At 43.8% G+C, this 26,225-nt stretch overlaps 1 protein-coding gene across 2 annotated transcripts in view; it reads right to left on the bottom strand.

Annotated features, from left to right (window-relative positions):
• Nucleotides 1-21,786, bottom strand: part of Mapre1 (microtubule associated protein RP/EB family member 1) — a 30,635-nt gene extending 8,849 nt beyond the window's left edge. Inside the window, exons 1-5 of one of the 2 annotated variants that reach the window (XM_031372351.1) lie at nucleotides 21,654-21,786; nucleotides 16,956-17,079; nucleotides 7,383-7,528; nucleotides 4,806-5,013; nucleotides 2,668-2,789 (exon numbers count right to left, since the gene is read on the bottom strand). In XM_031372351.1, the coding sequence (XP_031228211.1) occupies nucleotides 2,668-2,789; nucleotides 4,806-5,013; nucleotides 7,383-7,528; nucleotides 16,956-17,076 (597 nt within the window). In that variant the 5' untranslated portion in view covers nucleotides 17,077-17,079; nucleotides 21,654-21,786. Of the gene's footprint in view, nucleotides 1-2,667; nucleotides 2,790-4,805; nucleotides 5,014-7,382; nucleotides 7,529-16,955; nucleotides 17,080-21,418; nucleotides 21,437-21,653 lie in introns of those variants that run through there. The other variant, XM_031372352.1, reaches the window with a different exon arrangement.
• Between the last annotated feature and the right edge of the window lie 4,439 nt (nucleotides 21,787-26,225).

The following is a 26,225-nucleotide window of genomic DNA, read 5'->3' as shown; positions in this document are numbered from 1 at the left end:
AAAAAAAAAAAAAGAAACCCACACAGGCACACATGGGTACACACACAGGTACCCACACAGGTACACACACAGGCACACACACAGGTACACACAGTAATTCCAGAACTTAGGAGTCATGCAAAAGGATGGCTAGTTCCAGGGCCACTTAAGTCATTCTAAAAACTTTTTTCTAAAAGTAATTATCTCCAGGATTACTTAATATTTGACACTTGCAAATCAACCAAGGATGAGTATTACAAGGTAGTTGGTGTAGTAGAATACAGTACTGTTCTCAGCCTAACAAACCTATCTGGCTCCATTTCTCCCATTTATCAATAGATATAAATTCAAACCTTTCAGGGCAGCCACACAGAACATTTAACAGAATGGGGTTCAGACTCTGGTAACCTGAAGAGAGCTTGATATCCTTCATATTAACTTTTAAGAAAAACATATTCAAGTCAAGAGTCAGGTGTATTGGTAAACACCTGTAACAAAGAACTTAGGAGGCTGAGGTCCAGGGTAGCCGGGACTACATGAAACTCTGGCAAAAACAGAAGGGGGGGGGGGGGAGACATATCAGACCAAAGTTTTTCTGTAACAAGTACAGATCAGTGTATGATCCTCACTTTCCAGGATCAAAGAAGAAACTGAGTGGTTAGCAGAAAGTCAGCCTCCCGAGCTCCCATACCCCTGACAGCGGCCCACAACTACCCAGAGTTCCAAGCTTTCTCTTCAAAACCACAGCCTGCCCAATCTCAACTACTGAAACCTATGGACTGGCCACTCAAACCAACCCACCCTGGTTGCTTGGCAAGAAAGGAAGTTTCCCCAGAGTCTAATTACATATACCTCTGCAGTAAACAGGGCTCTCACTTTCTATTACCCTTATCTAGGATTGGATCACAGGCTAGCAGCAAAGAAACTTTCTCTAACTTCAAGAAACCTGTATAGGCCTAAGCAATGCCTTCTATGCTTTGAAGTTCTCTCTAATGTTTACCTTCAATTTTCCCAAAGCAATGGTGATAAATACCAATCTCCAATGCTAGGTACCCCAGAAAAGAAAGCCAGGGTACCTCAGACAAGTGAGAGCCTCCTCCTCCATGTGCCAGTCGGCACAAAGCCTAGGCTATGAAGCCAGATGAAGCAAAACCTAACTGCATCGTGTTCATCTGTAAAACCTCCCAAGGTGGCCAAAAAATGGTAACGTATTTAGTGTGTGGCATGAGCAACTCTAAAAATATTAGGTAGTTTCTATTTTTCTGATCACTCTTTATGCTCCTGTATGCTTCCTCTTAGAGCAGTGGTTCTCAGCCTTCCTAATGTTACAGCCCTTTAATACAGTTCCTCAGATTGTGGTGACCCCAACTATAAAATTATTTTCATTGCTACTTCATAACTGTAATTTTGCTGTTATGAACCACAATGTAAATATATTTGGAGACAGGTTTGTCAAAGGGGTTGTGACCCACATGTTGAGAATCCCTGCTCTTAAGTTTTAGAGAAATCTCCCTTTTGTTATTAATTTCTTATTTCTCAAAAGCCAAAAACTTCTAATCAACATGAACTTTTAAAGGACCCTACAGCATCTACTTCACTCTAACCAGACTTCAAGAATGTCTTTTGTCCAGTGGCACTTATCTCAATGGAGTCTGCAGCAAACCCCATCCCATACGTCTCAATTACTGTGAGCAAAGTACTAGCTCCCACCAGGGATGATGGCACACAACTGCAGTCGCAGCCTTTGGAAAGCAGAGGTTGCAGCATGGCTACAAGTTCAAGGCTAGCCTAGTCTGCATAGTAAGAGCCTGTCTCAAAAAAATAAACAAATAAACATCCACCTACAATGATCGGGGCCTCCTCACACATGAGGTGTTTAGTCGAGAAGCTGATTGATAACGTAAGTGAGGTAATGACGTAGCTGCTCTCAGTTTCTTCTTATGCTCATCAAGGAGACTGTCTAGAATGCAGGGTCAATTCCAGTCATGGGGCCTCAGGTGACTACTCTTTGAGCACTTGTGTTTTGTTTATTTTTCTCTGCAACTGCTTCCTCTGAGGTTTTAGGGAAGTCTCCCTCTCCTCCAGGACTCTGTGCTTCACAGCAAGAGTGCCCAGCTACTGAGCTGTGTACTGAGCTCAGTCACCTACTGAGTCAGAATAATCATGCAAAAGCAGTGAACAAAGGTAAGATTAATACAGAGGATCAATGGTCCACATTTTGCTTTTCTGATCTACCTCCAGTCACTGACCTATGAAGAACTGAACCAGAAGAGCAGGCCTTTCCTAGCACTTCCATACTCAAGTTCCAGAAAGCAACTATCTTTCACTCTCTGAATCCCAGAGACCCCGAGGGCATTCCAACAAGGTTCAAGAATTATGATCCACACTGATCCACACTGAGGCTAACTGCCTAGAATTCCAGCACCAGGAGATCCAATGGCCTCTGTACACATATCAGACACACACACTTAAAAGTAAACACATCTTTTTTTAGAAAGTTGATTTCCAGACAGACAGGTTTCTGTGGTACTAAGCCTGAGCCCTATTCTACTCCACTGCTCACAGCCACTCTGAAGCCAAAGGCTCACACATGTCAAGAGATCATATCTGACTAGGCAAGCAAAGAGGCCTTGCTTTTATGAAGGAAGTGAAGCCAACAGTGACAATGTGAACACAAGAGGGGCATACCTGCTGCATCAATTCAGCAGCTTCGTCATCTCCATTGCCCACACCAGGATTCTTTCGCACCATCCCGGGGCCAGCCTTAGGAGCTGCAGTAGTCCTCTGTGTTGCAATGGGTCTCTGTGGGGCTGAAAGAAGACTAACCATGTTAGGAGAAATGTCAAAAACTGACAAATACACAAAAAGCAAGAAGTCAGTGATCAACTAACTACTTTCCACAGACAGGTCAAAAGTAGTCAATCCTAGAAAGCCCAGATATAAACAGCACAATATTCCCAACACATTTGCCCAAAGTAGTTCTTCTCCTGGCAGTAGACTTAAGTAACAATTTTGGCAGGCTCCTTCATGCTAGGGATAATCTTCCTGTGAAATCTTCACTCTGCTGCAGTGAACAAAAAGTGCAATCATTCTGGTATATACAACAATGATGGACCTTAACTCAAGCAAGGCAGCTTCATGGGTCAAAGGCAAACCTTGTATCAAGAGCAGATTACAATCGCAGCTGGTACTGCAGCACTCTGTGCCCCGTCTGGAAAAGTAGCTCCCTCTAACTCATCACCTCAGACTCACGGGACTACATAAGGGAAGGAGCTCACAAAGGCTAGGAGCAGAGCCCACCCTTACCACTGTAACTCAGAGCTCATCTCTGAAATGTCTACAGGTCAGAAGAGCTTTACAGTGTTTATAGCCAAAGGCAGACAAAACCGTGACAGAAAAGGATCTGCAAGTTAACATAACTAAGAAAGGGCTCCACTTCAAGATAAATATAACACTCCTCACTCTGGTTACTCATCTAGCAATTATTCTATGAGACATAGATATTATGCCAGGCTTAGAAATCACTCATCTTCCTAGCACCCCAAAACCTATAACCACAACCCTTTCTGTCTACAGTCATAGGCATTTCCTTTGAATGAAGCTCTCTGGTACTTGCTTATCCTGAACATTGAATGTTTACAGCAAGACTCAACTCAACTGCTGGTAGCATCTAAAATATGCTATATCCAAGATCACCTACATAGTCACCACTTTCAACAGCTAAGGAATAAAAAGTATACATTTGTGAGGGCGATCAGAACCCTCCTACACTGCTGTTGGTATGGCAATAGCCAGCTGCTTTGGGAAAAAACAGGCAGTTTTGTGAATACTTTCATGTAACCCAGGAATACAGCTTCAAAATAAACTCTCAGTTATTCACCAAAGAGAAATGAAAATGTATTCCACATAGAAACTACGCTTGAACCTTCACAGCAGCATTACTCATGACAGCCAGACAATAGCAACAACTCAAATGGCCATCAACTGACAGATGAGGTAGTCCACACAATGGAATATTATCCTTCAATAAAAACAATCAAGTACTAAGCCAGGCTGATTGGGAGGATAAGGCAAGAATACTAGAAGTTCAAGAACCAATTTGGGCATTTCCAAGATCCTGTCTCAAAATTCAGGGGGCAGAGAGAGCCTGGATACTTCAGAAGTACGCAGCTTCTCTAGCATGTGTGAGACCCAGGTACTTGGGGAAAGAGGGGCAGACACACAAGAAAAAATATCAGCTGCTGTAGTGGTGAATGCCTTTAATCCCAGCTTTGTTTATATAGTGAGTTCCAGATAAGCCAGAGCTACATAGTGAAAAAAAAAAAAAGCTATAAATCATTACGCTAAGGAAGCCAGACACAAAGACAAAGATTACACATATTCTATATTTGTATATGTATAAAATGTCCAAAACCAGCAAAGCCATAGACAGAAACAGATAAGTGAGTGCCTAGAGCTAGGGACGGGAGAAAGGTTGGAGGAAATGAAGAGTGATCACTACTGAACACAAATGAGTTTCTTTCTGGGTCATCAAAACATCCTAAAACCAGTTGTGGTAATAACAGTTACAAAATTCTTTAATTTAAAAAAAAGTGGAGGGGCCAGGCAGTGGTGGCGCACGCCTTTAATCCCAGCGCTTGGGAGGCAGAGGCAGGCGGATTTCTGAGTTCGAGGCCAGCCTGGTCTACAGAGTGAGTTCCAGGACAGCCAAGGCTACACATAGAAACCCTGTCTTGAAAAACCATAAAAAAATAAAAATAAAAAAATAAATAAAACTTCTGGTTCAGTGTTGAATGAGTGGAATTACTGGAAATGGTTCTGTTTACCTGCAGTACTAGAGCCGAGTGGTTTCTTCGGTTTACTCAAAGCTGGAGCAACAAGAGAAGGAGCCACTGCAGTTTCTTGACCTTGTCTGGCAGCTACAGGATCATATTCTTTCCCATCATAATTTGCATCAAAAAACTTCTTGAACCATTGAACAAATTCAAAATTGTCCTGGAATTTTCCTTTTACTAATTTATCCACAGGAATTATCTGCAGAGAAAAATCAACACCGTTCAGAACAAAACAGAGGGTTTTGGCAAACATCAAACCTGTCCATTCATCAAAGCAACACAAAGCTCTGCCAAAAGGTGAAAATACCTTACATTAGTTTGCAGTCAATACAGTACCAATTCCTAGCCAGTCCTCCAAACTCCTGAGAAAAATGTTGAACGAAAAAAGGAGCAAAGACCAGGACATGGTTTAGTGCCTACCTGGTATGTATAAGACCTTGTACTGAACGCTCAGCACCACCAAGGAACCAGTATCACCAAAGTCAGATACACACATCAAGACACAAATGAAGGCAGAAACCGGGGCTGGAGAGATGGCTCAGCGGGTAAGAGCACTAGCTGCTCTTCCAGAGGTCCTGAGTTCAATTCCCAGAAACCACATGGTGGCTCACAACCATCCATAATGAGATCTGACACTCCCTTCTGGTGTGTCTCTATAATAATAAATAAGTCTTTAGAGCCAGGCACACCTTTAATCCCAGGGAGGCAGAGGCAGGCAGATTTCTGAGTTCAAGGCCAGCTTGGTCTACAGAGTAGGTTCCAGGACAGCCAGAGCACTGTCTCAAAAAAAAAAAAAAAAAAAAAAAAAATCAATCAATAAATAAATAAATCTTAAAAAAAAAAAAAAGGCGGAAACTTCACTGTACCATGAAAAGAAATTCCCTGAACACTCTGGGAGCTAAGGGAGGAACATATCAAACTTAGGTTAACCTAGCCTACACAGGAAAACTCTATCTAGAAAGGGAAGGGAGAGGCTAGAAACATCGTTTAGCAGTTAAGAGGACCTAAGTTCCAAAGGACCTAAGTTCAATTCCCAGCAACCACATAGCAGCTCAACTGTCTGCAAGTTCCAATTTCAGGAAATCTTACACCTTCACACAGACTACACATGCAGGCAAAATACCAATGCACATAAAATAGAAATAAATATATTATTAGAAAGGGGGGGTAGAGAGCAGAGGGGAGAGGAGGAAAGAGGAGGGTAATAACAAGTCAAGGTACAGGATCAAGTACAGTATATTTTTATAGAGGTAAATCTAGAATTAAGATAGTTAGATGTCATTCTAGTAAAGATTAAATAATACTTAAAACACTAGTCTGATATATGGCCAATGAGATGGGTAAAAGTGCTGTCACACATGCACTCATGTGTGTGCTTCTATGTTCGCCCCCTGCCCCCGATAAAATGTGATGAAATAAAGTCTTAGGGACTTTCATTTTCACTAAATGACTGAGGGCACTTGTTGCCCTTGCAGAGAGGGCACTTGTTGCCCTTGCAGAGAGCCTGGGCTTGGTTCCTAGTACCCAAATGGGGGCTCACTGCAACTTCCAAGTCCAGGAGACCCAACCCTGGCCTCCACAGGCACCAGGCACACACAGGATACAATGCATAAATGCAACTAAAACATTCATGCACATAGAATAAATCTTCTTTAAAATAAACTGTTAATCACTGGTTCAGATATGCAGGTTGAATGCCCCAAGCATTACTAAATTCAGACAATAAAGAAAGAAGACAGTGAGGGAAGCAGGGGGAAGGGTAATGAAACCTGGTTCCTGTAATCATGTTAACTAGAAACAATAAGAAACATAAGTCAGCAAGACAAAATGTCCAAAACTACTTTAAGATAGCCAGGCAGAGTTCTTCACACCTATGATCCCATCACCCAGGAAGACCAGACAGGAAGATCATGACAAATTCAAAGCCAGCCTGAGCTACACAGTGAGTTCAAGGCCAACTTGAGCTAAACAGACTTTCAAAAATAAATTTTTAAAAAACCAGCAAGGCCAGGTGGGGTGGCACATGCCTTTACTTGAGAGTACTTGAGAGGCAGAGGCAGGAGGTTCTTTATAAGTTTGAGACCAGCCTGGCCTACACAGTGAGTTCCAATACAGTTAGGACTATAAAGAAAGACTTGTCTCAAAAAGATTATAAAATGCCAGGCAGTGGTGGAGCATGCCTTTAATCCCAGCACTTGGGAGGCAGAGGCAGGTAGATTTCTGAGTTCGAGGCCAGCCTGGTCTACAGAGTGAGTTCCACGACAGCCAGGGCTACACAGAGAAACCCTGTCTCAAAAAAACAAACAAACAAAAAAAACAAAAAGACTATATAAAAAAAAAAAAAAGGAGAGGACAGAGAGATGGCTCAATGGGTAAAGATACATGCTGCCAAACCTAATGACTTGATTTCCTAGTTGTCTGTAGATCTACAAATGCACTTGCATGTGCATGGACAGATATACATACATGCATACACACACACACCTTTTTGTAAAAGAAAACTAAAAATTACGTAAAAATGTTTACATATAAGAAAGTAACCTAAACAATGGAATAAAGTTTACTTACTTTGTCAACACCCATCCTCTTGAAGCCTGCTTGAAGTATTTTGAAGTTCTGGATATATTCATGTTCTAGCTTAGCTTGGAATTTCACTTTCTTCAAGGCAATGGAGCCAGGGAAGAGCATGTCCATAAACTGACAGTATGCAGCCCCTGAATCAACAATAACACAAAACAAAAATTCAATAAGCTATGGGTCACTGAGTACCAAGACAGACTCTCACTATACAGCCCTGGCTGGCCTAAAATTTGCTATGTCAGCCAAGCTGGCCTGCCTGTCTCCTGAGACATGCTGGGATTAAAGGCATGTACCACTATGACCCACTCAAAATGCTACTAATGAAAAAGCATGGTCATCTACATTTACTTAGCTCAAATACAATTTTATTAAAGACAGGTTTTGTGTCACCTAGGCTATGGTCAAACTCAATGGAGATGAGAATAACCTGAAATTTTTGATCTTCCTGCCTCTCCAATCCCTGAGTGCTGAGATTTTTAAGCTGGAAACAAACACATCCCATTATATGTGTGGACCTCAGAATAAAACTCAGAGCTTGGTTTTTTTGTTTTGTTTTGTTTTGTTTTTTGTTTTTCAAGACAGGGTTTCTCTGTATAGCCCTGGCTGTCCTGGAACTCACTCTGTAGACCAGTCTGGCCTCGAACTCAGAAATCCGCCTGCCTCTGCTGGGATTAAAGGCGTGCGCCACCACTGCCCAGGAAAACCCAGAGCTTGTGTATACTAGGCTTGTGTATACATTCCAAGACCTGAAACACAATTGTAAAATCTGTACAGAAAACCATTAACAGCCAAAAAGATGGGGCCACAGAAACAGCTCAGTAGTTAAGGACACGTATGGCTCTTGCAGTGGACCCCAATTCAGTTCCTAACATCCAAGTCAGGTGGCTCTAAACCATCTGCAACTACAGCTCCAGGGGAATCTACACCTCTGTGAGCAACAGCACACATGTGCACACATACACACACACAACCGCCCACATACACGCACAATTTAAAGTAATAGAAATTATTTTTTGAAAACGATTATATGAATGCAAAATAAAATCTTAAAAATCTATTAACAAAGGGCTAGAGCGGGCTTAGCAGTTAAGAGCACTAGGTCCTGCAGAGGACCTAGGTTTGATTCCCAGCACTCACAGAGCAGCTTGCAATTGTCTATAACACCAGTTTCCGGGGATCCAATGTCCTTTTCTGGCACCAACAGTACCTGGCACAAATGTGCTACATAGACATACATGCAAGTGAAACACTCATACACATAAATAATAAATAATTTTTTAAATATATTAACAAAATGGGTTCTTATGTTTGGCTTTGAAAACAGAATCTTGATATGTAAATCTAGCTGACCTGGAAACTTACTACACAGCCTAGGCTGGCCATGAACTCACAACAATCCTCCTGCCTCAATCTCTAGAGTAAAAGTCAAAGCTAGTTTTATCTGACAAATTCTGCAACATACTTTCAATTTGGAAAAGAGGCAGAAAATGAAGGTTACTATGAAAGTCTAATGCTTGTTAGAAACTGTCATAAATACTAGAAAGAAAAATGCTCAGGACAATAAAATGAAAAAGAAAGGCAACACATTTTCTAAGTCTTCACAAAGATATACACTCTTCTCCATTGTGGCACATGCATGAGCACAGACCTCCATCAAACACACACAGTTTTTGTTTTGTTTTGTTTTGTTTTGAGACAAAGTCTAACAATGTAGACCAGGCTGGCCTTGAACTCACAAAGATATACCCACTCCTGATTCTTAAATTCAGGGATTAAAGACATGCAATAACAACACACCCAGCACAATATTAATTTTTCTTAGAGCTAAATAATAAACAAATATACTAATCAACAAACCACTTAGCATCAGAAAAAACCTCCCTCTCAGGAAGTCTGCTCAAAGAATCATTAGTTTTTATTTTAGAACTCAAAAATCCTCAGAAATATTACAACTTTTAAAACCTAAACATGGGAGCTGGGGATATAGCTCAGTGATAGAGCTACAGGATCTGAGTACAAGTCCCAACACAAAGAAAAAAAAAATTAAAGGCATGGCCCAAAATATATGGCCCAGTAAATACTACAGAGGCTAAAGACCAACCGTAGCATTACGCTGAGCTCCCGATTCTCATGTGTGGCTGTTTACCACATGAGAAGCCTATAGACTACCATACAGTCAAGAAAAGCAGTATTCTCTAGAAGAGGAGTATTCCACATGGCTACACTCTCATAACCCTATCAGTGTATGTACGTATATGTCTATATATAATTTTAAAAATTAATTAATTAATAAGGTCCCTGTGATGGTTTGTATATGCTTAGTTCAGGGAGCACTATTAGGAGGTGTGGCTTTGTTGGAGTAGGTGTGTCTGTGGGCGTGGACGTAAGATCCTCATTCTAGCTACCTAGGGGCCAATATTCTGCTAGTGGCCTTCAGATGAAGATGCAGAACTCTTCAGCTCCACCTGCACCATGCCTGTCTAGATGTTGCCACGCTCTCACCTTGATGATAATGGACTGAATCTCTGAACCTGTAAGCCAGCCCCAACTAAATGTCCTCGTAAGAGTTGCCTTGGTCATGGTTTCTGTTCACAGCAATAAAAACCTAAGACAGTCTCAGTCCCACTATAAGAGATAGTGAGCCCAGCAGTAGAAAGCTTCCCAAGAGTTTTTTGGTTGGCTAGTTGGTTGGTCGGTTGGTTGATTAGAGACAGGGCCTTAGCTGGTCTGAAATTCTCAATAAACCCTTTCTGCAACTCTCAAATGCTGAGATTACAAATATTTACCACCATGCCCAATCCTTCTGTCCTTTTCATAAATATCTCAGATAGGAGGGGGGAAAAAGTTAAAGGGGGGATCTTTCCAGTCTCTGTCTGAACAACTTTTGGAAAATATAATGAAAATCATAGCTAATATTCCCTTATACTATGATACACACCTGTAATCCCAGAAGCGAGATCATGAGTTCAAGGCCAGCCAGAATTCAGAAAAGGCCAGATACAATGTAATCCTATCACTCCTAAAACAGACAGGAAAGGGTCACTGGACACCACCTGGAAGCTGAGGGCCCAGCAAGCCTGGAGTGCACAGAGTAGCAGAAAAGAGAGAAGAGAACCAACTCAAGACCTGCCTGCTGCCCTCCACATGCATACCATGGCACACTAGAGTCCTCACATCCATATATCACACACAAAATAAATAATTCAGTACTTTACTATTAACATACACAAAAAACACATGACTACTAAAAGTGATACAGCCTTCAAAGAGCACATGCAACTTGATCATCTTAGATATAAATAAAACCTGCGAGAAGACTGGAGGAATGCACACCTTAAAATGTAAACTGAAAATATTTTTAACAAGGAAAAGTACTATTTTGATTTTAAAACAATAAACAGAATTATATGATTTGCTTTTTCTCATATGTTACTCACTTTAACATTCTGAGGAGCAAGAAACTAGAAACCAACTACACAGCCAATCCACCAAGAGAAGAAATTAATGGTACTTCCCATTGGACACAAGGTGGCAAACAACAACTCCTGGCTCTTTCTGGACAAAAGCAAGCCTACTGTCAAAATCATTCTGTATGAAGACATTTCCTACTGTGATGATGTCTGCAACACCTAGTGCTCCAGAGCTGATACCTGACAGAACTCAGGATGTCTCCTGAATCAACCTATCAGTGTCACCAACGTTCTCATGCTTCCTCACTTCCAGAGCCAAGGAAAGGCTCCTTTCTCAGTGGACCAATAGGGAGCCCCTCACAGCCAGCAGCACATTACTAGGGCAGCTAGAGAAAAACCCATCCCTGCCTTCTAAAGACTGTGTGGTAAAGAGTTCTAGTCTTTTTGATCTGATTGATAAAGAAGAATCAGACCCAGTAATGAAGGGTGTGAGACACAACAGAGAGCTGTAAAGCTTCCCCATCTCTGATTCCAGTCTGCTGCTTATCCTGTGTGGTTTGAAGCTACAAATGAGAGCGGCTTTCGAGACACCAATGTGAATACAATGAAAGCACCTACATGCTCCCAGAGCCATCCCACACGGCTTTCAAGAGCACAACTGGCACTGAACACAAGTTTACTAACATCACTTAGGTCTTCCACTCACCACTTTCTACTAAGGAAAAATACCTTATCTTGGCTAAGAATAGTGGCAGGAGCCAGAAAAAGCAAATACTTTACAGCATTTATGGTAAACAGTATTATTATAATTAATTATATACAATTATATTTCTTCAATTCTCTTCCAAATGCTTCTTTAAAAATGCAACACGTGACACATGTAATTAATCCCATATGTATAATGGTATACAGATAATCTGAAGACATGAAAAGCAGAGGCAGAAGAATGACCACAGGCTAAGGCACCAACTACCCTTTATTACAGTGTAACACTTTGTCTCAAAAAAAAAAATTTTTTTTTGGTAGGGTTGGGGCTCAGTAATTAGGAGCAATGGCTGCTCTTTGAGAGGATTCATTTCCCAGCACCCACACCAGGCAGCTCACAAGCAACTCTAACTCTGGCTCCAGAGGATTCAAATGTCCTCCTAGCCTTCATGGGCATCTGTGCGCACATGACACACACAAAAACTAAGTTCAAACCCAGGCTCTGCAATATCTAAGCTACATCCCATGGGCAATCTCTTCATCTTTAAAATGAAGAGCTATCTACCCACTTCCAGGGTCTGACACACAATAAACACAGTTACAGGGACCCTGACACAAGCCAAGCTGGTGAGCCAAGACTACTGCCCAAGTTCACAGAGGAAACAGTACTAGAAGACCATCAAAGAATTCATCCAAAATCACATGGCTCAGAGCAGACTGAAGGCCTCTTCATGACATGACGTGTCCATGACAGCTCACTGCCTAAATAAGAAAAGCCTGGGGCCAGACTGGGACATGCACAACTTATCTACACAGGAAGAGAAGCATCTTCTAATTAAGTGAGAAATATTTTGGACTGTATTTATAGACAGAAATAAATTTTAGGGAAAAACTGCTGGTGAGAAAGCGGATTCCAATGAAAATGAAGATGACCTCACTCCCACATTACTCATAGATCACAGGGCAAACAAGTGCTTTAAAAGACTTCAAAAAATGGTGGCACAGCAATGAAAAGCTGAGAAAATTAACAGGAGACAGAGGACAGCAGCACAAATCTAAGGCAGCCTATTCTATAACAAAATAAGATTAATAAAAGCCACTGTATTTATTTTTATTAATAAAAAAGATTAATGAAAGTCACTGTATTCCTCATGTATTGCCTTCCTCTGGACAACAGGAAAACAGATTGGACCTCACACAGCAAACAGGTAAACAAATGAAACCAAGACAAAGACTAGAGCCCTCCACCCTCAAAAAAAAAAAAAAAAAAAAAAAAAAAAAAAAAGAAGAAGTCCAAAAGCCGAACTCTTCAGGAAGCAGCTAAGAAATGGCAGACTCTAGATCAACCCAAATGGTAGGCACCAGCCAGTTAAGAAAAAGTCCATAGAAATAGGGTGTGGGGATTGAAGAATCCGGATTCTTCATTTGGAAAAAGGCTTAAATCCCTATTGTGTTCTTGGTTCTATATGCCCAATTCATTGCTCAAATTCTCTATGCCATCTTTCCCATCTGAAATTGGAGGTACCTATACCTTCCTCTTGGAATACACAGAGAACTAAATGGAGATGTTTGAGAAGCATCATTTACACAGCTGAGCCTGATGGTACAGGATGTCTGTAATCCCAGCTTCTTAGGAAGCTGAGATAGAAGAATCATAAATTATAGGCTACAGGGTGAGTTAGAGCCAGACTGAGAAATTTAGAAAGGCATTGTCTCAAAATTTAATTTAGAAAGGACCAGGGCTCATGGCAGTGCACTTGTATAATATTTGTTAACTCCTATTTTAAACCACACTAGTACAAAAAAAGTTATTTACTAAAAGAAGCAGGATTCTGATTCTGTGTCATTATTGACACTTTCCCCCAGTGGGGAATAAAGCCAGAGAGTTGGGCATGTTAGCCATGCTTTCTTTACCCAGAACTACATTCACACCCACAAGACAAGAATTTTCAGTAGTCGGAGGAAAATATCCAATCCTCCTCCTCTTCCCCTCTCCCTCCCCTCACCCGTGAGGGGTTTTTGTTCGCTTGTTTTGGTTTATAAGTAAGACTTATTTATTTATTTTATGCATGAGCTCTATTTGCATGTATACCTCTGTGCCAGAAGAGAACATCTAATCCCATTACAAATGATTGTGAGCCACCATGTGGTTGCTGGGAACTGAACTCAGGACTTCTGGAAGAGCAGCTAGTGCTCCATACTGCTGAGCTATCTCTCCAGCCCCTTGTTTTTTGTTTTTTGAGAGAGGCTTCACCATAAACCCTTGGATGACCTGGTGCTTGCTATGTAGGCTATATAGACCAGGCTGGCCTCAAACACAAGAGATCTGCCTGCCTCTGCCTCCCAAATGCTAAGATTAAAAACATGAGCTACCACACTCAGCTCTGGGGTGTGTGTGTGTGTGTGTGTGTGTGTGTGTGTGTGTGTGTGTGTGTGTGTGTATTCGCAAGTGTGTGCATATGTATGCATGTATGCGTATGCGTGTATGTGTGTATGTGTGTATGTGTGTGTGTGTGTGTGTGTGTGTGTGTGTGTGTGTTTTCATATTCTTGACCTCATCTATAACTGTGGCAGATCCAGTTTTAACAGCCGTGACATGCAAAGCTGGGGAGATGGCTCAGTGGGGGAGAACACTTACTCTACAAGCACATGGAATATATCCAAGTTTGAATCCCCAGCATCCATGTTAACAAACAGGCATGATGTGCAGTAGACCGGCAGATCTCAAGACCTCACCAGTCAGCCTACCCCAGACTGAAAGCCTAGTCAAAACAAGCTTCCACCTCCAGTTCAGTGTCAGAGTCTATCTCAAGGTAATCATGGGGGAGAGCAACAGACAAGACAATGACAGCCTCCACATGCAAGTACAGAGACATTTATACCCACACCCTCCGGTGAATACCTCTCTCTCTCTGTCTGTCTCTCTCTCTCACACACACACAGACACACAGACACACCCTGGCATGCTCTTTAGTGTATCCAAAGTTAGCAGAACTCTCAATAAAAAAGCTGGGTGTGATAATTCACATCTATAGTCCCAGCCCTGGGATGAACACAGAAAGATTCAAGGTCACATTCATACATAATCAAGTTTGAAGCTAGCCAGAGCTACCTAAGACCTAACTCAAAAAGAAATACAGGTCAGTGATCAGTAAAAGGTGAGACTGGCCTCAAAGATTGATTAGCAGGTAAAGGCACTTGTCATCAAGCCTGACAGCCTTTGGGACCCACATGGTAGGAGGCACTTGATGGCAAGTTGCTGTCTTCTGACTTCACACAAAAGCCAGCTCCACTCTTACCAAGACTACAAAATAAGTAACTGTAACGAAAATTAGTATTTAAGAAAGAAAGGCAGAAAGATGCACAGAGACAACAGAGGGCTAGAGAGATGGCTCAGCAGTTACATGCCCTGGCTGTTCTCCCAGAGGACTCAAGCTTGATTCCCAGTACCCACACGACAGTCACAACCATCTTTAACTCCAGTCCCAGGGAGGAGATCCCATACTCTCTTCTGGCCTCCATAGGCACTGTATGCACGTAATACACAGACATACATAAACATTAAAAAAAAAAAAAGATAAGCACATTCATGATAAACAGTAATTACTGAGAGCACAAAGTCCATTTCATTTGCTCCAGTATCCTACTTCTAGAAATCACTGAGGAAACAAGTGATCTATGAAGCTGGGAGTAGTAGCATGGGCTTATTATTCCTGTACTCCAGAGAACCAAGCAGGAGGACCACCACGGGTTTGAGGACAGCCTAGGCTACATGGAGTGAGTTCCAGGCCTGTGAGCTTCAGAATGAGATACTGTTTTGCATAAATAAATAGCAGGAAAAAATTAATTTTAAAGGGCACTTAACCATGCAATAATAAAATAAAATGGGAAAAAAAAAATTCAGCCAGGCAGTGATGGCACACACCTGTAATCCCAGCACTTGGGAGGGAGAGGCAGGCAGATTTCTGAGTTCAAGGCCAGCCTGGTCTACAGAGTGAGTTCCAGGACAACCAGGGCTACACAGAGAAACCCTGTCTTGAAAAACCAAAAAAAAAAAAAAAAAAAAAAAAAAAAAAAAAAAAAAAAAAAAAAAAAAAAAAAAAAAAAAAAAAAAAAAAAAAAAAAAAAAATCAACAACCAAAAGTGAGTATGAGAGCAAATAACTACAAAAAACATGGAAAGAAAGAGCATATAACATATATATGCACTTATCTGGCATAGAGAGATAGATAGATAGATCTTCAAAATAATCACTTCTAAGTTACTGACACTGAAGAATAGCTCATGAAAAGCTGGAACATATAATATATACATACAGACAATAACAAAAGAAAATTACCAAGAGTAATGCTCTCTGAGAGATAGGACTCCTGGAACCCCTCCCTCCCACCACTTTCCTACGTTGTCCAATTCTGACACAGAAACATGTTTTGCTCTTGTTTTCACTCATTGCCTCTCTGGGAAACATAGCTTTGACGAAACTGGCCCTGAAATAGCAGATACTTGACTCAGTGTTTTTCTTCTTGAGAATAAGAAGCATACCTGAGGAATTAATATAGAAATACTGGCTGGGTATACTGTTCAGTGGTAAAGCACTGTCTAGCATATGTGAGGCTCAGCACTCAATCTCAGGCAACAAGAAAATGAACACAAGACACCATTACAGGTCTGTCCTTAGATAAACCTGGACTGTGACCACATGAGCTCTGAGTGAGAAGCTGAACCAGAGGATTGATGTAGCCTGGGCAAAAGGCAGTAGACTTACAGGCCAGAAGCATGCTCTTCTAAAAACTGTATTCATTTATTTACTTTTGAAACAGAGCACCATATACCTCAGACCTCAAATTCACTAAGTAGCCAAAGTAAAACCTTGAACATCTGATCATCCTGCAGGTAGCTTCCACATCTAGATTCATGCCGCCTTGAGAGTCAAACCCAGTGCTCTGTGAATGCTAGGTAAGTACCCTATCAACTGAGCCACACATCCAAGCACTCAGCGTGGGTAAAGCTGAAACAAAAAAAATCTATAATCTCTTTGTGGTGGTTCCATATAGAGACCTGCACAAACCCTAAAGCCACATGTACTTTTTTTTTTTTTTCTTAATTTTTGGTTTTTCGAGACAGGGCTTCTCTGTATAACCCTGGCTGTCCTAGAACTCACCCTGTAGACCTGGCTGGCCTCAAACTCAGAAATCCACCTGTCTCTGCCTCCCAAGTGCCCAAAGGCATGCACCACCACTGCCCGGTCGCATGTACTTTTAAAAAGTGGTCTCCTGAGCCAAACATGGTAGCCCACACCTTTAATTCCAGCAGCTAGGAGGCAGAAGCAGGTAGATCTCTGAGTTGAAGACCTGCCTGTCTGGTCTATAGCGCAAACTCCAGAACATCCATGGCTATACAGAGAAACTGTCTTAAAAAATGGAAAAAGGGGTGGGGAAGTGCTTACCTGAACACAGCTGTTCTATCTTTGTCAGATTCAACTGCAGAGATTCATTGATCCAAGCCAGCATGTCATGTCGACTTAGGTTATCACTGGTGACTGACGTTGAGTACACATTCACTGCCATCTTCTACAACATGTAATAAAGAGAGAAGGCTCCTGTTATAGAAAGCATGAAAGTGAAGGCAAGCAGTTCCCACGGTCACCAAGAACAAACCTATACAAATATTCAATTTTAAGCGCAGCCTTATTCCCCAAGGGGTGAAACCAGACACTAGGATTCCAGATATAAGCCAGAGTTCCATGCATAAAATGACCTGCGATAAATTGCCCCAAAGCAGCCAGTCTAATACTCAGACCTCATGTTAGTAAGACTAACACACAATTACAAGCCACAAAAAGCACTAAGGGATCAAACATGTACTTTATGAAAGGAGGCTGATGCACAAACAAGAACGTTCTGCTCAAAAAAACTAGTTCAAGGGCTGGGGGGTAGATCATGTGTTCTACATGTTTGATGCCTGGGCTCAAGCCTCAACACCACAAAAAAATTAACAAGGGTGGGTGTGGTGGTAACACACCTATACTCAGGAGGCTGAGACAGTCAGACTCAAGTTCCAGGCCAGCATGAACCATACAGTAAGACCTTATCTCAAGTCGCCATCAACAGCACACAAGCCTAGGGCTCAGGGCACGCTCACCACGAGTGCTTTGCTGCCTATGCACCAAGCCCTGGGACAATCCCTAGCAATGCTGTCTACTTTCACAGGTTTCAACAGCCTAGTACTATACATAGGTGAGGTACAGTGACAACCTCTCAAAGTCCTTGGTACCTACTATTCTTTCCTGCACACCCTAGAACATCCAGCCTTATTTTCCTGTTTCTCAGAAAATGCTGCCCCTTACCTTTCTGTCAAACTTCTGAAATAATCTCTCTTTATTTTGGGATGCAGACCTTGCCATGTTGCCTCAAACTCCTAGGCTTATGATATTCTTTTGCTTCCTCAGGCTTGAAAGCAGTTGGGACTACATGCACCAATCATTATAATCAACTACAAATCTCATTTAAAACACTAGGAAATGTGGGTGCCATACTCTGAATCCCTGGTCAGTCATTCCCTCATTCTCTGTATATTTTGTGTGTTTTTGTGTGCACATATATGCGTGTGTGTGGAGATCAAAGGAAAACTTTCAGGAGTTGATTCTCTCCTTCTATCATGTAGCTCCCAGGGATCAAATTCAGTTGGTAAGGCAGGCTGGCAAGCACCTTTACCTGCTGAGCCGTCTTGCCAGCCCAAACAGTAGGTTTTAGAGTGACCAGATTTAGAATTGTTCTTATTCCTTGAGACATCAAACTTGCCAATGAAGTAAAATTCACAGCAATTTAGTACCACCATAAGACCCCAGTCCTTAGCTCTCCCAGGAAGCGCCACTCCTCCCACCTGGTAACTAGCATGCAAGGTGCTCATCTCACACTCTTCTCCTGCATGCAGCTGCTGCAAGCCTTGAGTCACACAACTCCAGTCTGGGTTCCCTAGCCCAGCGCTCGTCTTTAGAGCAGGGGTAACTAGGTCTATAGACACAGGGTAGTTTATGCCCCTGATATCCCTGTCCTCCCCGTCACCCCCACAACCCCACACTTCACACAGTGCCTTGAACAGAATGAGTACTAGGTGAATGTTACTTGTTTCAGACTGTGGAGGAAAAAAGGGTGTCTACATAAACTCTTCAGAAAGCTAACCTTCAACACTCTATACACTCCCCAAAATCAGCTGACAGAACCACCATGCAAGAAAACAGTACAATTTAGTTTCTCATTCCACAGGTAAATTATTCATCATCTTCCCAGAGCACTTCATTCAAACCTCTGGGATTACAATTATCACACTAAATAAAACTGACATTATTCCTCCATTTCTGAGCCTCCCAGACTAGATTTAGGCCAGGATGCAACTGGAAGACCTGGGCTTTGAACATAAGTCCATTCATTTCCATTAGCTGTGATTTTGGGCAAGTTTCTGAACTCAATGTACCTCAGCTCTAAATACAACCATCCAAAAAGGATCCCACAGAGAGTTATATGAAATAAGGAAGGAAACAGAGCTGGCATCATATCAAACATAAGCCATAGGAACAAACGAGGTCAGGGTAGAGACCGCCTCTCTTTTATGCTATCTTCAGTGCTAAGATCTGTGCCTGATATCTGCTGCCAGCACCTCTCAAGATCCCCTGCAAGCCCTCAAATTAGTCTATCTCGATCTGTTCCTACAGCAGCCACAAAGAATTTTCTGAATCGCAAATCACATGAGGTATTTTTCTCCTGTTTAAAATACCCTGGATGAACACATAAAATGCATACTGTGTGCAGAATGCTATTAAGTACCAATGGGAGCCATCCAGACTGAAAGATGCTATCCCAGACTGAGCTCTTACCATCTAGCTTGGGTATATATGTATGCATTGGGTATTGTGCCTCATGCTATCATAAAATAAAAGCAGCTGGTAAAGCCACACGTGTCTCCTGACCACACCCCAGCTCAGAAAAGGTTAATGGCCCTTCACCATCATGTAATTTCAAACTCTTTCATTAGCAGTACATTAATACCAGGTCCCATGTGCTCCACAAGCTCTGTGGCCACTAAATACATGGGATTAGGCACCCTGTGGATGTGCAATAAACATCCACTCACTCAACCAATTAATTGGCTCTTCCAGGCAGTCAAAACAGAGCCTACCTCTCCAGCAAAGCTCTTTCTCACTTTCTGGTAAGAATGTTTGAGCCAGAAGTGAAGGCCCATGCCCATAAACCTAGCACTCAATAAGCTGAGACAGAGAGACCACTCCAAATTCAGGACAAGTGTGGGACACATAGTACATTCTAGGCCAACCTAGGATACAACCTAGGATCCGGCGGCCCATTGAGGGAAGTTAAGCTAGGCCTGTTCTCTGCCTGTGATGGGTTGTCTTGAATAGCATCAATCAAGATAGCTCTTTAATGGGCATTTTGTTAGGAGCTTGATCCTGTCTCAAAAAAAAAAAAAAAAGTAACAAAAATGGCCACTGCTTAGCCTCAGTCAGTACAAGACCCTTGAGTTCAACACACACCTCACCCTCTCCGGGATCTCTGAGCTAGGCAAGGTATAGCCACAGGGAAAAATCCCCTTTCCATATACTCAAGTATCTCTCTCCCTTCAGTGACTCTCTCAGGAGTCTCCCTCACTCGTTTTACTCTGCTTTTTCACACAGTATCTCATGACCTAGCTCTATAGCTAGATGACCTTCAATTTTTGATTCTCCTGCCTCTCCCTCTCAAGTGTAAGGACTACAGGCATGTCCACCACACTTGGCTCCCCAACCCACTCCAATTCAGTGTAGGATAAGGTACATCCTATTCCTCTCCAAGTACCATCCAGAGTCCTACAGAAAGGCAGGAGGGAGGTGGCACTAAAAAGAGCTCTGTAACCCTGTATGAAACATGCCTCCTTTCCTCATCTGTAAAATGGGTGAGACCCTGCCTTCCTCACACAGCCAAGGTAAGGATTAAGTAAGAATCCGAGTGATCAACCCTAACAGAAAAGCACACCTCCTCCCAAACTTCTCTGTGCTGGCACGCTGACACCACAAAAGCCACGTCCATATGAAATAGTTTCTAGATGGAGAAGACGGGGTAACACACAGGATAGGACTCTGGAGTTGAGTTCCTTGCTGGACAGCATGTAAGGCAAGTCACTTCACTACCCAGAGCCTCTGTAAAAGGGTGATGAGCAGCTCAGCAACACAGTGGGGGAACTGCAGTCCACCCCCTGCACCACCGAGGAAATAAAATGAACTAACTACAACAGAGGGAAAAGAAAGAGAAGGACCACAGCGCCTTTTCAAGGCACTGTGACTATTAAATGACACAATGCTACATCAAGCTCCTAACAAAATGCCCATTAAAGAGCTATCTTGATTGATGCTATTCAAGACAACCCATCGCAGGCAGAGAACAGGCCTAGCTTAACTTCCCTCAATGGGCCGCCGGATCCTCCACGCCAAGGTGCAGAGGTCAGACTGTACCCTGCAGTACTGGTATCACCCTTTTACAGTAATTACTGAAATTATCTTGGTCCTGTATTCATCTTCTTGCTTCCTGGCTCTCTACCCACAAAGCAGACTCCTAGAAAGCATGTCTTTGCCTGTCTACTCCCTGATGAGAACGGGGCCTAGCATTTACTAGGCACTCAAAAGCCACCCGCGGATCGCCTTACTTCTGCCAGGCACCGCGCTGAGACCTTTCTAGGCTTAAACCTACTGTCTCCATTTTACGGATGAGGGAACTGAGGCACGGGGAGGCGGAAGGTCGCACTCAGGGGTCCAACTCCGCGGACCAACTCCCACCCATTATGCAACGACGCCTCCTATACCAAGGGTCCCCACCGCGCCCCTCACGCGCTCTCGCGCTCCCGCGCGCGCCCGCGTCCACACACCCTCCGGCTGCAGCCGCAAAGGCAGGACTTCGCCGGTCCCCACTAGGCAGCCCCCACTTCCGGCCCACGCCCCGCCCCCGGGACAACGGAGCGCGCGCCCCCGGCCCAGGCCGCGCACCGGGTCACGGCCCCGCCCTTCCCCCCCACTGCCCGCGCGGCTCCGCACTGCTCACGAGGAGCCGCCTCCCGTGAGTTCCCGACTGCGCCCGCCGCCCCGGCCCGCCAGCCGCCTCACCGGCTCTCAGAGGACCCGCGTCCGCTGTCCGCGCGCCCGGCTCCGGTTCCGTCTTCGTCTCGTTCAAACCGTCGGACCCCGCCCGCCCGCGCGCGATGACCTCACACGCACCCCGCCGTGACGCGCCGACGCACGGGCTCGTCATCGCCCGCCCGGCCTTTTATAGAGACGGACTGGCCCGCGAGCCGGAGGCGGGGCCGGGTCCTTGATCGACAGCTGGCGTGCCCGGGGGCGGGGAGCAAGCCTGCTGGGCACGTGGTCAGCTGCGACCAATGACGTGTGAGTCCTCTCAGGGGGCGGAGTCCAGTTGCACGTTCTGGTTTGCTGTAGCCCAGAAGAAAATTGGTTTGGCCAAGATGGATTAATGGGTAGGCTCACGAGGAAGGTTAGCTCGCCTAGCATGCTTGAATCTCTGGTTTCGGTCCCCAACACCACAGAAGCCGGCTGTGGTGGAACACACCTGTCTTGCCAGCAAATCGTTTTGTCGTCATCCCAGACCCTCTCTCTGAGAGTTCAGCCTGAGGTAAACTGAGACCCTGTCTCAGAAAGAAGAAACTGGGCGTGCTAGGCCACTCCGGTACACTTGGACAGGAAAGAATATCACTGTAAATTCATGGCCAGTCTGGTCTACAGTAGCAGGCTAGCCAGAGCTACACTGCGAGATCTGGTCTCAAAGAAAAAAAAAAGGGGATGGGGGGCATCGGAATGCATTAGCGGGTGCCTGCCCCCAAACCTGACAGCATGAGTTCAGTCCTCAGGACCCACTGATAGAAGGTGAGACCCGAATCCTGCAAGTTGTCCTCTGACTAACACATATGTGCGGTGCCACTCTCATGCCTACATACTCACAAATATGCCCACAAATAAATTAGCCTGCTGTGGTGGTGTGAACGTTTAATCCCAGGACTCAGTAGGTAGAGACAAGTGAATCTCTGAGATCAAGGCCACCCAGAGAGCTATGCAGTGAGACTTTGTCTTTTTTTTTTAAAGATTTATTTATTTATTATATTAAGTACTCTGTAGCTGTCTTCAGACACACCAGAAGAGGACGTCTGATGTCATTACGGGTGGTTGTGATCCACCATGTGGTTGCTGGGATTTGAACTCAGGACCTCTGGAAGAGCAGTCAGTGCTCTTAAACGCTGAGCCATCTCTCCAGCCCGAGACTTTGTCTTTTAATTAAAAAAAGATTAGGCTCCTGTTGTAGTTAGGGTCACAATTACTGTGATGAAACATGACCAAAGCAACTTGGAGAGCAAAGTGTTTATTTGGCTTCCTTTGCCACATCTTTTCCACATCACTGAAGGAAAAGAGGGCAGGAAAAGAGCCAGGAGTGGATGCAGAAGCCACGGAGGAGTGTCGGCTACCAGCTTACACCACAGGGCTTGCCCAGCCTGCTTTCTTATACAACCCTAGACCACCAGCCCAGAGGTGGGTGGCCCCACCCACAATGGGCTGATGAGACTCCCCCATCAATGACTAAGAAAACACTCCCCAGGCTTGCCTATAGCTTTATCTTATGGAGGCATTCTCTTAATTGAGATTCCCTTCTCTCAGATGACATTAGCTTGTGTCAAGGTGATATAAAACTGCCCAGCACAGCACCTTAATAAAAAACTAAGTCACCACTTAAGAGCACCTGCAATATCATCCGGTTTTTTCTTAGCACTGCAAAAGGCATTTCCTTACTTTTTAATGCCTTTATCTTCTGCTTTCGCATGGGGGCGATTTCCTGTTCTAGCTCCAGACTGTGTCTCAGTGCTTGGATGTAGGAAGAAAAGAGCTGCACCACTTCACAGCAGAGGAAGCAGGCTCAGAGAAGCCAGCTGACTTGCCCAGAATCATAGGTCACAGGATGCTTTCTCTGCCACAATACCACTTATTTATAAGCCTCGTAATTCTTTTTGAGACAGGGTCTAATATAACTCAGACTAATCTCCAGCATCCTATGTAGCTGGGGATAACTTTGAACTCCTGACCCTTCTGTTACTACTTTTCAAATGCTGGAATTACAGGCCTGTACCACCAAGCCTGACCACCAGCATTTATTCTCTCTAATCAAACAGGCAGACCCTAGGCATTTGATGGTGAGCTAAAACTAGACATATCCTTTGACTTCCTAAAATTTCTACTCTGGCAAAGAAAGCAAAGTAGACACATCATTGACTCAAAACTTGGTTTACTAACAGATCAGATTGAGGGCTAGGCCAAGGTAGTGTATAGCAAGATGCTTACATCCTAGCCATCCCTGGGCCTAGTCCCAATTGCTGAAGCCCAGGAATGGCTAGGAATCTGACAAGGTGGCAGTGGATGACTTATTGATGATCCTTCTGCCTCTATCTCCTGAGGGTTGGGATTACAGCCGTGTATTACCATGCCCATTTTATTTAATGCTGGGGATCAAACCTAGGGCTTTGGGGGTGCTAGGTGAGGACTCCGCCAGCTGCATTCCCAGCCTGCACACTGCCAGTTTCCATGGTCAGTAGAACTTCAAGCATCTTATAACAGACTTGACTTCACTTTGCAGCATGGGAAGACGTCCCAGAGTTGACACTGGTACCAAAAGATGAGCTGCTACCCTTATAAAAAGGGTTAATATAGAGAAATGCAAGCAAGAGGAAACAATACAGCATGCTGTGATCTCAGAATGTAGTGGATCAGGAGGACAGGAACTCCATGTACAGCCTAGACTATGTGAGACTCTCTTTTTAAAAAATTAACATTATAATGCAGTATCAATAACAATAATCTATCCAAAATATTTGTAAATTCTTTGTGGCAATATTGGTAATGCCATTTTGTATTAGAGGCCTATCCTAAGTAGCAAAGCTGGTAGAAACGAGTTTAAGCCCTGCCTCTGCTTGGACTTGAAGTTAAATGAGACATGGACTGACTGGGATCACAACTTAACAGCAGCGTAGTTGTCTAACATACGCACCGCCCTGGGTTCCCTCTCCAGCACCCCTGGGAGAAAACAGGTCTGTATAAAGCTTTCCTTCTTTTGTGCATTTGATTTTTTATGTGTGTGCATGCCTCTTTGTTTGTATGCGTGCCCGTGTGCACGCATGTGCATCTCCAGGCACAAAAGCCCAGGGTTGATATCAAGTATCTTCTTCTATGGCTCTTTACCTTGTATACTGAAACAGGGTCTCACACTTGAACCCAGGACTCACTAGTTCTCTAGCGAAGCCAGGCAGCTTATCCTGATGATTCTTGTCTCTGCTTCCCAAGCACTGAAGTTATAGATGGGCTGCTCACCCCCAGGCTTTTTTTGTAAGTGCTCCTCATGCATGGGTGGCAAGCGCTTCCCCCAGCCCTGTGTGTAAAGTTCTTAGCATCTAGCACATAGTAATTGCTCAATAAATACTAATAAGGTCTGAGGCCTTTCCCTTCATGTCAGTCCTCGAGTTGTACAACTTCATCATTTCATTCTCTACAGGCATCTGCTTAGGATATGAGGTCACTAATGTGGGAATGAGATCAATGAAAAGGTCAGCAGTTCTTTGAGAGGGGTGTGGCGGTACAGGCCTGGAATCCTAGCATTTGGGAGCCAAGGTTGGAGGACTATGATTTCAAGGCCAACCTGGACTGTGAAGCAATATCCTCTTGCCTGGGGTGAGGTGAGAATGCTTCTAATACAGGAGGAAAACACAGACTCAGTTCTAGAAGCACAGGAAGTCTCAGGAGGTGCCTGAGTCAGAGCTTGTAAAATAAAACTCACGTAGACTCCATGACAGCTCGTAAAGAGAAGAGGAGCTCGTGGTCTGATCAGCCAGCCATTAATCTGTGGTGACAATTTGATTATCTCTAACGTCTAGTCCTGACTGTGAGAGCAGGACATTTTCCAAGAGGGTTAACTGAGGAAGGAAGGCCCATGTTGAGCATGGTAGGGACTTCCCCATAGCCTGGGGTCTCGCACTGAACTGAAAAGGAGGAAGAAGAAAGCCACCTGAGTGCCGGCAGTACCCTTTCTCCATTTCCTCTGCCGCTGGAATGTAAATGCGCTGCCACACACTCACAGATCCACAGAGAGGCCTGTCACCATGCTGTCCTGACACACCTGACGAACTTGCTCACAGTGACAAGAGAAGTAACTTAACACAGAGAGCTTATCTTCATCTCATTACCTGTTGGTCAGAAAAGGCCAAGAAATATGTGGAAAAGAGATCTTCCATCCTGTCAGAGAAATGGTTTAGAAACTAGGTGTGGTGACCCCAGCCTCTAATCCCAGCACTTTGCTGCTGAAGGTGTGCTCTCGCGAGCACATGAACACACACTACAGCATTTTTGTTCCTTTTGCTGCTGCTGCAGTCAGAGGCCACTTTGTAGCCCAGGCAGGAATTCACTCTGTAGAGCATGCTGACTTCCACCTTGCAGAAATATTCCTGCCTCTGCCTCCCAAGTGCCAAGATTACAGGCTATCGTGGTATATTACATAGAGGGACTTCAAAACCCACACTCAGATAATGGCCAGGCAGTGGTGGTGCACACCTTTAATCCCAGCACTTGGGAGGCAGAGGCAGGCAAATTTCTGAGTCCGAGGCCAGCCTGGTCTACAGAGTGAGTTCCAGG

This window comes from Mastomys coucha, unplaced genomic scaffold, assembly GCF_008632895.1.
Source record: "Mastomys coucha isolate ucsf_1 unplaced genomic scaffold, UCSF_Mcou_1 pScaffold15, whole genome shotgun sequence".
Taxonomy (NCBI): domain Eukaryota; kingdom Metazoa; phylum Chordata; class Mammalia; order Rodentia; family Muridae; genus Mastomys; species Mastomys coucha.
Note: the sequence above shows the minus strand (reverse complement) of the source record. Positions and strands in the feature narration are given on the sequence as shown.